Source organism: Xyrauchen texanus, chromosome 29, assembly GCF_025860055.1.
Source record: "Xyrauchen texanus isolate HMW12.3.18 chromosome 29, RBS_HiC_50CHRs, whole genome shotgun sequence".
Lineage (NCBI taxonomy): Eukaryota > Metazoa > Chordata > Actinopteri > Cypriniformes > Catostomidae > Xyrauchen > Xyrauchen texanus.
This window is the reverse complement of record NC_068304.1, coordinates 38,480,763-38,494,729: the sequence shown is the minus strand read 5'-3', so window position 1 is coordinate 38,494,729 and position 13,967 is coordinate 38,480,763. Positions and strand designations below refer to the sequence as shown.

The 13,967-nt window shown below is 41.3% G+C and overlaps 1 protein-coding gene across 1 annotated transcript; it reads left to right on the top strand.

The window, feature by feature from the left end:
- The first annotated feature begins 4,668 nt into the window (after positions 1-4,668).
- Positions 4,669-9,482, top strand: LOC127623222 (protein ADM2-like). Its single transcript, XM_052097558.1, has 2 exons — positions 4,669-5,008; positions 9,122-9,482. Exons 1-2 carry the CDS (start codon positions 4,938-4,940, stop codon positions 9,480-9,482), a joined length of 432 nt encoding a protein of 143 aa, XP_051953518.1. The 5' UTR covers positions 4,669-4,937.
- Positions 9,483-13,967: the final 4,485 nt, after the last annotated feature.

The following is a 13,967-nucleotide window of genomic DNA, read 5'->3' as shown; positions in this document are numbered from 1 at the left end:
TTTGTATGTGTGTATTTACAAATGTGTGTGTAAAAAACAACAGTGGCATTATATATACAAACTGGCATTTAAAGGGTTAAAATCCTGAAAATTAATGAATATTTGGTAGTTATGATCAGGACAGTGAAAGTTTAAAATAATATTAATCTATAATATTTGTAGGACAGTTTGTTGACGCTGACATTATTGTCCTCTAAGAACTTGAGTAATTGTATTAATGCACAACAGAATTACTTTATAAATTCTAATTTTGGTATATGTTTATTAATATATATATATATATATATACACATACATACACTGTTTATTCTCTGAAATTGTCCACGGACCCCCTCCCACCCCTTGAGGGGCCCTGGGCATCCCTGGAATCCAGTTTGAAAAACCCGGCTCTCAACAATTCTCTTGTGGATAATAATGAAGAGAAGATAGACACTTGGAGAGCGAGCGAGCGAGCGCGCACACGCACACACACACACACACACACACACACACACACACACACACACACACACACCTCTGTGTGAGCTTACTGAGGCATGACCTGAAGTATATCATGTTGCCATCTAACCCAAGATGCAGAAGAATACACACACACACACACACACACACACACAAAGACACACAGCGTCTGTAAAAACAGAACAGGTCTGAGCTGATGCTAGTTAGTGATGTTGGTCAATGCTAGCAAACTACAGTAGTTAGTGATTTGAATAAACCCCAAACCAAATGTATTAAACTTCAGCTTTTATGATGCTTTTATCAACTGCTATTGTATGGAAATCCATGATTACATCATTCTTAAATATGTTATTAATGTTTTGCATAAGACAGAATGTCATCAGTGTTTTAGCGATATGAGGGTGAGTATATAATGACGGAATTGTCATTTTTGATCGAACAATCCCTTTGAAGGAACAGTTCACCCAAAAATGTAAATTCTCTCATAATTTACTCACCCTCATGTCATCCATGTGAGTGACTTTCTTCAGCAGAACACAAATGAAGATTTTCAGAAGAGTATCTCAGCTCTGTAGGTCCATACAATGCAAGTGAATGGTGACCAGAACTTTAAGTTTCAAAAAGTACATTAAGGCAGCATAAAAGTGATCCATACGACTCCAGTGGTTTAACCAATGTCTTCTGAAGCGATCCGGTCGATTTGGGTGAGAACAGAACACAATGTTCCTCATTTTCAATATACATTTTGACAGCAGTCTCCTTGGCAATCGTGATTTCTTCCTAGTCCCATCTAGCACTCTGTGCATGTGTCAAGCATTAGGAAGTGTAATTGAGCTTGCAATGGAAAAATGTGCAGTGAAAGGAATTATATTTGGGTCTGTTCTCACCCAAAACCACATGGATTGCCTCTGAAGACATGGATTAAACCACTGGAGTCGAATGGATTACTTTTATGCTGCCTTTATGTGCTTTTTGGAGCTTCAAAGTTCTGGTCACCATTCACTCGCATTGTATGGACCTGCATAGAGGAAATATTCTTATAAAAAACTTTCTTTGTGTTCAGCAGAAGAAAGTCAAACACATTTGGGATGGCATTTCAGTTTTGGGTGAACTATCCCTTTAAAACACAGTAGCTGTGTATGATAGACAGATAAAGACAGATAAACACAGATGGCAGACCGGAAGCCAGTCAAACATGGAAATAATTAACTTCATCGCCCGTACAAGTCACCTCAGCATAAAACAATAATGAGTCAAAAACAGTTTTCAAATGGACATCATCCCAATTCTAGCACTTCCATTTATTAACAAGCAAACTAATAGTAACTTTTCCCATGCCATGACCAACAAACACACCAAACTTTGAGCTGCCCATCATTTATGATATCATTTATGACCCTCTGAGATGTCATAAATATCCCAAGCTCTTTAAAAGACACACATACAGCATAAATAAATGTGTGTGCGTGTTGCCTCTGAACACACACGGACACAAAAACCTCGACCTTTATGCAACTGCTTGATAAATACACAACTCAATTGCTGTTATTCTACTTAGACGAGTACACTGCTCCAAAAATCAAGATCAAATGAGAACTATAAAATGGCCTTTTAAACAATACACCTGAACACTCACAACCGAGACACACACACACACACACGCACGCACGCACGCACGCACACAGGGCAACTCATCTGCGGCTGCCTCTTGTTAACACTAGCAGATTCGTTATTGATGCCTTTAAAATCCTCTTTAAAAGGGTACAGGACAGCATGAGCTAGACAGACAAGATCTATTAAACCACAACACACTTTTATCCTGTTTGATCTTCAGAATAAGGTCTCACCTAAGGTCAAAATAAATATTTGTGTACTGTGCATGACATAAGGTAGGGTGTGTCCAAACATTAATTAAGATATAAAAAAAAACTTTTGGGTATCAGCACAACAACAGTAAACAACAGTAGGGTACAACAGGGCTAATGGCCTCACACTTTCTCCTCAATTTGGAACGCCCAATTCCCAATGTACTCCAAGTCCTCGTCGTGGCGTTGTGATTCGCCTCAATCCGTGTGGCTGAGGACGAATCTCAGTTGCCTCCGCATCCGAGACCGTCAATCCACGCATCATGTCACGTGGCTTGTTGAGCGCGTTACCGCGGAGACCTAGTGCGTGAGGAGGCTTCACGCTATTCTCCACGGCATCCACGCACAACTCACCACACGCCCCACCGAGAGACAGAACCACATTATAGCGACCACGAGGAGGTTACCCCAACGTGACTCTACCCTCCCTAGCAACCGGGCCAATTTGGTTGCCTAGGAGACGTGGCTGGAGTCACTCAGCACGCCCCCATGTGTGGTAGTCAAGAGTCTTTACTCGCTGAGCTACCCAAGCCTCCAGAATGTTGCACATGTATGTATAATGAAAATCCCAAACATGTATTTGTCATTTTCAGTTCAATAACTGTCCGATAAGTAAAGGATAGAATTTGGGGTAAAAAGCCCACTCATTGAAAGGGCTGAAGGCCCCTATTAAACCCATTGTTTTTCTTCAGTGGGGGGAACAGATTTAAGATGAAAAATGTTCAAAGCGGGCTCACATTGACTGATCAATCACAATGGAGTTTCATTTGATTATTGATTTAATGAAACGCCACATGTGATTTAACAGGACATGGTGCACCCTTTCTGCAGAAGTTATTAAATATGGATTATCTTCATTTGTAACTTTTAATTTTGCCCTATAACTATTGTCCCAATATCAACAGGAAATCACTATAAACCCTCTGGGGGCCTTTTACCCCAAGTGTGGGGTAATAGCCACCCTCGCCACATTTATTTATTTATTTATTTATTTATTTTAAACTGCATTTTAGTCAAAACAACATTCTGTTATTATTTATTTTCACACAAATTATGTTCCATCAATATTAAAACAAAAAAAAAAATATTTTTTTTAAATCTTTATATATTTTGTGACCAGAAAAAAGCGAACTGTGACCTACATGTTGGCAATGAAATAAGCCAATGTTTTTATACAAGCTCACCACTGAAAATAAAAATGGTTAAATAGATAGTAACTTGAGAACAAGAACAAGAGGTAATACAAATATAAAGCTATAAAAACAGTAATATACAATACTGTAGATATAAAGAGCAAATATGATAAAAAATAAAGCTATAAAATAGTGGTATGTGCAAAAAAACATTTATAGAGAAATATTGTACATACATTATACACACGCACACACACACACACACACACACAGTATATATTTGTTTTATAATGTATAATAAAGCAAGCAATACAAACTATATACAAATATGACATTATAAATGACAAACATTTTATATTTTTATATTTTATTAATACTATTATAATATTAGCCATTATTAAATGTTACTAATTTGGCCACAAACCCCCAAAATCAATCATTTGGTATAAAAAAATTAAATAAAAAAAATAAAAAAAATACACATTTTAGTATTTTATTTAGTAGTAAATAAAATGTAATAATGTAGTAAAATAATACATTTCTAACCAGAAATGCAGCCAGAATCTGAACGCAACGCGCAAAAGTTGCACAATAAACGCTTAATGTACTAGTCTAAGACAGGGACAGCTCATCTGCTTATCTGTATGTATATATTATATGCATCATTAATAGGGTGCATACTAAATTTGGTCTATCAGTATCACGGTTTTAGTAGGCTACATTAATCCTACATTAGGCTTGTTGTTTTTAATCAAATTGTTTAGCGCGCGCGCAAATGAATCGGTTCAAATAAACGATTCACCGATTCACTTATATGCACTTCTAAGCCTATAAATAAAAGCAATGAATCATTCATTTATATATAAATGCCTATAGGCCTACATTTGTTTTTCAGTTGTTGCCTCCTCATCATCATGTCTGATCTCAAATTGGGCGCAATGTGAGTCAGAACTGCTACTGATTTTAAAAATGGGCGTGTTTTCTTAATAACTGAAGATACTTGAAACTGAAAACAGTCCACTAAAATGATGCCAAATTAATTTATGACTCTCAGGAGGATAACTGCATTCATGATAACAGTAATAAGTTGAACCAAACAGCATTCGGAGCTTTAATAATGGAGTTGAGTGTCAGTTATTACGTGTCTCCTCCCTCTGAGTATTTAATGAGCTGCTCTATCCAAGAAGGACTCTGATTTGTTGGGAGGAGAATCGTTCAGTCCGGCGTCTGAGAGGTTTAAAGTTCTTTGCACACGGCAAAACAGCATATACACGCTTTTCTGTCTCCAAAAAATTTCGATTTAACACTGGATAATGGAAAATGACGGACTCTGGCCAGCTTCATCTCCAAATGCGCCTGAACTTTAATGGCAATCTAATCAATTCTGATTGATCTGTCCTTACTTCCACAGGTGCGCATCTAGGCCGAGGAATATTATTAGTCATTATAACAAAACTACAGTCGGGTTTCCGTGGACACGATGAAACCACTGCTGCTCGTGTGCGCGTTTCTGCTGCCTCTCCAAACACTGGCACAGCCGGTGCGCAACAGGTGAGTTTTACGCCCGGTTCACCGGTGTACCGATATGAGCCGCACTATATACAGAGTAAAAATCTGTAAATGCATGACTCTCTAACTGCATATATATGGTAAATATTAAGCCCAATATCCTGGAGGCAAAATTTGGAAAGGTTGGTTTAGAGCCCGTGCGCTATTGCGCTCCAAATTAGATGGAGGTTGATTTCATTTATTTGTTTTTGTGAGTTGCGTAACAAAGTTATTCTTAGTTAAAGTTTAAGTGTATGCGTGTGTCGCCTGCACGTCTGAATGAGCAAGTGTCACTTGACTGCCTTCAGTTGGCACAGAGCGCGCGCGAGAGAGACGTGCAACCTGTAACGTAGTTACTCAGATTTCCACATCGTCACTGCTTAGTCATGACACAGAGTGCGCTATTTCTAACACTGACTAGGAGAAATATGAATGATGCATGTGAACTATGCCTTCTTTAGACGCCATCACACCTGGATGTCTCTTTTAGTGGCCCAAAAATAGTATTTGGACATTTAGCCGCATTTAAAATGTATGCATGCATGCACTGTTTTGCACAACAAAAAGACAGAACAAGCACATTTTTATTTGTTAGCAAATGCCACTTGGTTTGATGCTTTGTTTTGTGATGCAAGGGCATTCATGCTAAGTGTGGCTTACTGTAACAGTCCAAATATACTTTTTTGGGGGGCACTGTACCTTTTGTTTTGGGATGTTTACAGTCTCAGTGCTAGGTTTAAAGGGAAATGCCGGGTTCCAGTGAGGCACTTACAATGGAAGCGAATGGGGGGCCAAATCCGTAAACATGAAAATACTCACCGTTTCAAAAGTGTAGCCACAAGACATAAATAATATACATGTTAGCATGATTTAGTGTGATAAAAATCGCTTGCTAATCTTTTCTGAGTAGTACTATGCAATTTTACAACTTGTTAGCATGACGACATAACGCCGTAAACACTAAAGTGACCATAAAAATGACGATTTAAACAACTTTACAGCTTAGATAACACAATAGTTTTAATAGAGGAATACAAAAATGATAAGCTTCACATTTCTGCCTTCAAACCACAAAGAAATTGGCCCCATTCACTTCCATTGTAAGTGCCTCACTGGAACCTCCATTGATGCTTTTTTGGTTTTATAAAAAAATGGATGCGTCTATATATATATATATATATTTTGGTGGTAATCAATATTACACAAGGCCACAAATGCTGTTGATTGAGCTTAACTTGACTCGACCCAAGCTCAGTGGCTCCCTCTCCTGGTGGGTTGGAAAGGTTCTTCATTGTGGCCTTCAAAGGGGCAACAAGCTCACAACATAAATCTGAACACACTGTATGTGTGAAAGGTCAAATAAACGGTGAGCTCACAAACACTTAGTGATTGAGGACTTTAATGTTCAGCTGCAAATTAAATCCTCTTTTGCTCACACATGCACCAGGAAGGATGTGGATTTAAGGCCATTTCTCACCCAAATTAGCTCTCTCTAGCCCCATTTTTAAAATGTGCCTCTCAAAGAGTGGCTTGCAACATCAGATTGTCTGATTAAGTTGGATACTACTTCATTCCAACACCTCTCTCTCAGGCCCCATGCAGCGCACTAATGTGGGAACTCTCCTCAACGATCTTTCTCCTCCTCGTCCTGAAACTTCTAGATATAGTCTCCTTTCTCTCATTCTCTCTTAGTTCCTCTCCATTCATCCTTAAAGCAGAATAAAACGCCACAATGCATCTCCCCCTCTTCCTCTTCACCTGCTCGGTTTTCCAAGAAACTCTTCAGCCTATTGCTTCCATATTCACAGACCTGTGTGTGTGTGTGTGTGTGTGTGTGTGTGTGTGTGAGTGAGAGATAGCACCTCAATCTTAAGTCTGTGAATGAACCAGTGAAGCAGTAGGACTGTAGCTCGGTGAAGAGGCTTAGAAGGGTTCATGTTGGGACAGGGCTATTGTGTAACCATGATGGCCTGCTACAAGTCTATCATGTTTTGCTCTCCTGGCCGATTTCACTTTAGCAGACTTTCATGAAGTAGTAGAGGTGTTTCTTATCTAATCTTAGGTACGACTGCAACAAGGGTGTGTTAAATTACATAAGAAGCAGGTTTTAATCGGGACGGACAGACAGATCCTTTTCAATATTCACCAAATAAGAGACCCAACTCAGTGTCAACAGCTCTAATTTACTACTTGGTTACAGACAGGGCTGGACTAGTAATCTGGCATACCGGGCATTTTCCCGGTGGGCCGACACACTTTGGGGCCGATCAGGGCGGACTGGCCATCGGGAGAACAGAGCGGGCCAGTGGGTCGGCCGCGAAACGTGCCAAATGGGCAGAGATATGCTAAAATGAGCCTCCGAACACCCCAGTTGCCGTGTAAAATCCCAGGCCGATTTCTCTTCCCAGTCCAGCCCTGGTTACAGACCTGTACTAGCCCCAAAACCGGAGATGTGATATCGCCAGGGTCTACTAACAGAACCTGTATACCATATCAAAACATAACGTAATACCAGCTATTCAGGTGCTGCCCACACGTGTCTCTCTCAAGTTAGTGCATATGCTCTCACACACAGAGTTGTAGGTTTGAATCCGGCTTGCTACAATCCCAGTTCCTCCTCTTCACCCTAAATTGTATCGTCTCTCTACTGTGCCATTAAAAAGTGGCATAAAGGCCAAAATAACCTCATTCCAAGTGTTGACCAAAGGTGTACATGGGACTAATGTCATAACCATTTAAATACTCTTTACAGTTTAGACCACAAAGCACTGAGGGACACAGTGACCAGGAATGTTTTTAAAGCTTACGTACACGGGGGAAGTGGTTGCGTTTGTATACTGCTGCAGTTATGCATTTGTTTGAACCAGTCCAGACTAATCCCGTTCAGATACATTCTGATAAGGATTAGAATTTAAGACGAAAGCATTACCATATATCCCCCACTAATACGTAACATAAACACACATTGAAAATCCCAAACAAAATCCATGCACGCACACACATATGCATACAGATACATGGCTATCATGCACACTCAAGGTCACGTTAAATAGCTCAGTGATCATTAAAATAGATATTAGAAACTTTAAATATTCAACTTGTTACCTAAAGAGGCACTGAAAATACAGAAAAAGAGAAAACCGCAAATATAGTCACAAGTCCTCTTAAAGACAACAGAGAGGTAATTCTGTAGACAGAACATTTGTAAAGCAGAGATTTAGACAATCTTTACACGCTCAGTCAAAAAGTTTATATACTTTTATTATCTCAGTCAGACCTCCTTTACTGTTTATTTACTGTTATATGTACTGTCATTTACCATTATACTGTATTCCCGAATATCTCATGAGAAGACCAAGCCAGAGAGGCTAGGAGGCCATTTAGACCATCTTAAACCAGCTAAGACCAGCAAACCAGCTTAGGCTGTTTCATTGTTGCCTTTAAGTTAAACCAGTAACAGCTTGACTAGGCTAGGAAAACATCTAGACCAGCTGAAAACCAGCCTGGTCTGGCTAGGAGACCATCTTAAACCAGCTAAGACCAGCAAACCAGCTTAGGCTGTGTCATTCTTGCCTTTAAGTTAAACCAGTAACAGCTTGACTAGGCTAGGAAAACATCTAGACCAGCTTGGTCTGGCTAGGAGACCATCTTAAACCAGCTAAGACCAGCAAACCAGCTTAGGCTGTTTCATTCTTGCCTTTAAGTTAAACCAGTAACAGCTTGACCAGGCTAGGAAAACATCTAGACCAGCTGAAAAACAGCTTGGTCTGGCTGGGAGACCATCTTAAACCAGCTAAGACCAGCTAAAACCAACAAACCATCTTAAGCTGGTTTAGGCTGTTTCTTTCTTGCCTACAAGATAAACCAGCAACAGATTGAGCAGGCTATGAGACCAGTTGAAAACAAGCTTGGCCTCGTTAGGAGACCAGTTTAAACCAGCTAAGACCAGAAAACATTCACAGGCTGGTTAAAGTAGTTATTTTCAGCAGGGTTCTGTGTGAATGTATTAAGTATTGTCAGATGCATTTTAAACAACAGTTTTAGATTTAGTCAGCATGTGCATGTTTATTAGCTCCAAAAGGTAGTCACCCAAATTATTTCTCTTTCTATCACCAGATTAAGTTTTCCCAGAAACCCCGGGAAGCTCCCAGAAACAGGGGGCAGTATCACCATGGAAACTGTCCCCATTCCTCCAATAGCTTCGAGTACCGGCGCGAGAGAGCGAAGTGAAGTCTGGAGAGCCCTCGTGCATAAAGGACCTCCAGTGAGTCCATCCAATCAACACAACAGCGCTCAGGGACATTTCCGGGAACGCCGGCATGTTCACAGAGTGTCACGGGGTCAGCTGATGCGTGTGGGATGCGTGCTCGGCACCTGCCAGGTGCAGAACCTCAGTCACCGCCTCTACCAGCTGACTGGACTAAGCGGAAGAAGAGACTCACCGATCAACCCGAGAAGTCCACATAGTTATGGATAAGACATTGTGGCTGCATGGTCCATCAGAAAACCCATCCAAAAGTGTGACAACAGTAGACTACAGACACCACCGGACAACAAACAGCATTCATCAGCTGCCTTCAACAACAGGGATATTCAATCGCGTAAGACAATTAGCGTTTTAGAATTTCCTTTGGAATCCAGAGGAAAATCCTGAGGGAACAAATGCGACTAAGTCTTCTGGTTTTGCCTACAAATTTACAGCTCCATTTAAAGTCAGTGCGGAAAAAAAAGGAGAAATTAGGCAAAATTTTTGCCTCAGACACAATTCACTTTCATTGTACGTTAAAGAGATGCGATAAAAGTGAACGGTGACCGAGGCTAACTTCTGCCTAACATCATCTTTTGTCTTCCATAGTAGAAAAAAAAGGTCAATGAGGCTACTTTGAATTGAGCCCATTTACTTTCCTAACACACATTCCTAGTCTTAGATTCAACAGTGCACGTTATTCCAAACAGTTGCGGTTCTAGCTTGTTTGGCGCCCTGGGTGAAACCCGATTCAATGCGCCCCCTCAACACCCTCAAAGTTGTTGACCGCGCGCCACCACCTCAAAGTTGTTGACTGTACGCAGGCACCTCAAAGTTGTTGACCGCGCGCCGCCACCTCAAAGTTGTTGACCGCGCGCCGCCACCTCAAAGTTGTTGACCGTACGCCGCCACCTCAAAGTTGTCGACCGCGCGCCGCCACCTCAAAGTTGTCGACCGCGCGCCGCCACCTCAAAGTTGTCGACCGCGCGCCGCCACCTCAAAGTTGTTGACCGTACGCACGCCTCAGTTGTTGACCGCACGCCACCACCTCAAAGTTGTTGACCGCGCGCCGCCACCTCAAAGTTGTTGACCGCGCGCCGCCACCTCAAAGTTGTTGACCGCGCGCCGCCACCTCAAAGTTGTTGACCGCACGCCACCACCTCAAAGTTGTTGACCGTACGCACGCCTCAGTTGTTGACCGCACGCCACCACCTCAAAGTTGTTGACCGTACGCACGCCTCAGTTGTTGACCGCGCGCCACCACCATAGTTGTTGACCGTACGCAGGCACCTCAAAGTTGTTGACCGTGCGCCGCCACCTCAAAGTTGTTGACCGCGCGCCGCCACCTCAAAGTTGTTGACCGGGGGGGTGCACAACTGCTAATGTCGCCCATGCCTATATCCGCCCCGATTCCAAAGAAAGATATGTTTGTCTTTCTAATATTTCATCAAAATATAATTAAAACAATGTTCCTTTTCAGATGACATCAACGATCTGTGGTAAAAATCAATTCCCACTGGATAAAAATCAAGTCACATTCTACATTTATTCTCGTTGATTATCTTCTTTCGCTATGATTTATGACACAATAGGAAGTAAAATTGGTTATGAAAGCAGATTTCTGTTGACTTTAACACTGGACTGTACTGACAGGTCATAACCAGAGTCTTAAAGAGTACCACTAAGCTGCCTCTCACTTTTAATACTTGATACCCTCTTATAAAGGAGCATCTTGAAGCTTCATTATCTTTACAGTAATCCCACACTGACTGAGAAGATTGCCGTCTTTCTCTCGCTTTCTAATCTGAAACAAATCACCCTTGACCTAGCCAGCCAAAGCCGGACATAGCTTCGACATGCACATCTTGTGAGTAAACATCCTGTTATAGAGTGGTAAATGTTCTGCACTTTAAAGCACTTTTTTTAACCTTAGAGATTACCAAAGCGCTTTACACTGTGTCCCAATCACCCATTCACACTCATACACCAATGGTGGCAGAGCTGCCATGCAAGGCACCTGCGATTGGGAGCAACTTGGGGTTCAGTGTCTTGCCCAAGCACACTTCGGCATGTGGGCCGGGAATCAAACAACCAACACTGCGATTGGCAGCCGACCCGCTCTACCACCTGAGCCAAAATCGGGCTGTTTCTGCACCATTACGTCGCCAAAATGAAATTGCAAAAATAATGACTGCCATTGGCTGGCAAACAGGAAGTCCTGCCCCAAACTGACACCATTGGTTGAGCCAACATTGACATGTTGGTATGCATAATCAAACAGCGATATCAATAACGGTCACAGAGTCCCAGTGTTTACACTCTTCGTGGAATAAAACCTATGTATGGCTTGTAGCAGTCTCTGTACATTAAACTAGGAGAAAGGCTTTTAAAATGGAAAACATTAAACACAGCAGCTGTTAAGTGTCCAAATACTTCTTGGGGCCACTACATATTCCCATTTTAGCTTTTAAGATGTCAAATGTTCATCTATTACACTCTCAAACTTTCAACAATGACTGATGATGTGTGTGCCAACATACAAACACAAATACTGAATAAAACATGGACAACAACTGGCCGAACAAGCACATGGCCCTAAACAACCACACAAACTAGTCTCTCATAGTGGTGTCAATGGTGGAATGATGTGCAAGATTATACTCATGAATCACATAGGTCAAATGTTTCCATTAAACATGTAAAGCACTTTAAAAGAGAGATGATTTTATCACCTATGATGGCATTGACTTGAATGGAAGAGATGTTATTTAATTCTAAGTTAACAAAAGCTTTTGAGATGTCAATATTTCTTATGTGTACAGTGACTAAACGTTTGTAGTTTTATTCATTTCTGTAGTGCATTTTAACGTAGCTGTGTCAATAAACAACATAAATGCATATGTTGCCTCACTTCATTTTCAGACTCATTTACTTACCTGTAATAGCTCGCAAACACACACACACACACACACACACTGGTGCACCAATCATCATGAGGAATCTCAGTAGACATAATGATCTTTATACTGTACGAGCTATATATTCTATCCCCAAACTCTCACAAAAAACCTTTCTGCATTTAAAAAAAACAAAAAAAAAAAAAAAAAAACAGTATTTAGTATAAGTGTTTAGTATTATGGGGACCATAATATCATTGTAATTACCAGTTTGTAATCTTAAAAAAAAAAAAAAAAAGTCTTTGTCAACCAACCAACCAACCCTCACTCACTCTCTCTCTCTCTCTCTCTCTCTCTCTCTCTCTCTCAACCACCCACTCACTCACTCACTCTCTCTCTCTCTCTACCACCCACTCACTCTCTCTACCACCCACTCACTCACTCTCTCTCTACCACCCACTCACTCACTCTCTCTACCACCCACTCACTCACTCACTCACTCTCTCTCTACCACCCACTCACTCACTCTCTCACCACTCTCTCTACCACCCACTCACTCTCTCTACCACCCACTCACTCACTCACACTCTCTCTCTCTCTCTCTACCACCCACTCACTCACTCACTCTCTCTCCTCTCTCTCTCTACCACCCACTCACTCTCTCTACCACCCACTCACTCACTCACTCACCACTCACTCTCTCTCTCTCTCTCTCTCTCTACCACTCACTCGCTCTCTCTCTCTACCACTCACTCACTCACTCTCTCTACCACTCACTCTCTCTCTCTCTCTACCACTCACTCTCTCTCTCTACCACCCACTCACTCACTCTACCACTCACTCACTCACCCTCTCACTCGCTCTCTCTCTCTACCACTCACTCGCGCTCTCTCTCTCTACCACTCACTCACTCACTCTCTCACTCCCACTCACTCACTCTCTCTCTCTACCACTCACTCACTCACTAATGAGGCAGGTAGGACTACATTACTTTGGATGAGTGTGTGTGTGTCCGAGTGTACACAAATCATTACCACTCTGACAATCTGGGTCAGTGTGACATAAGTGCATTTTTATCAACAGCCTATCATGACCTGAAAACAAAGTCTGACATTATATATGTCTGAACTAGTGTGAACAGTATGGAAGTATGTTATTCTGCAGTACATACAGCAGAAATAGTCAGAGAAGTATGGAAATATGTCATTTATTTTGCTCTTGTTGAATTTTTTGTTTAGTCATATAGTAAAACTCAGCAGTGCAAAGGTGAATTTAACTCATTTTAACTAATGTAAACCTGTCTCCAGATTGGTTCCAACTAGTTGGTCTGATCCATGACATTGGGAAAATCATGGCCCTGTACGGAAAGCCAAAGTATCCTAAAAGAATCTTTCCATTAACACGTCCAACAGGGTCAATGCATGATCCGATTCCACTCCTCCTACCCCCGGCATCCTAATGGAGACTACATGCACTTATGCAACGAGAAAGACCAGCAGATGCTGCCCTGGGTCAAAGAATTTAAGTATGTCACCAGTTTCACAATGAAAGAACATGTGTCCATTTTGTAAGCCACATACTGAGGATTTGACCCCTTTCTGTGAGTTTTGCCTTAGTAAGATCAATAACATGCGTCTATTTGTCTTTCCTCCAACAGTAAGTTTGATTTGTACATCAGGAGCACAGAGCTGCCAGATGTTGAGAGACTGAAGCCGTATTATCAGTCACTTATTGAGAAGTACTGCAGTGGTGAACAAATACCATCATTCTACCGTTTATTCCTATGAATATTGGTTTCTTTCATCACAACTCATGAGCA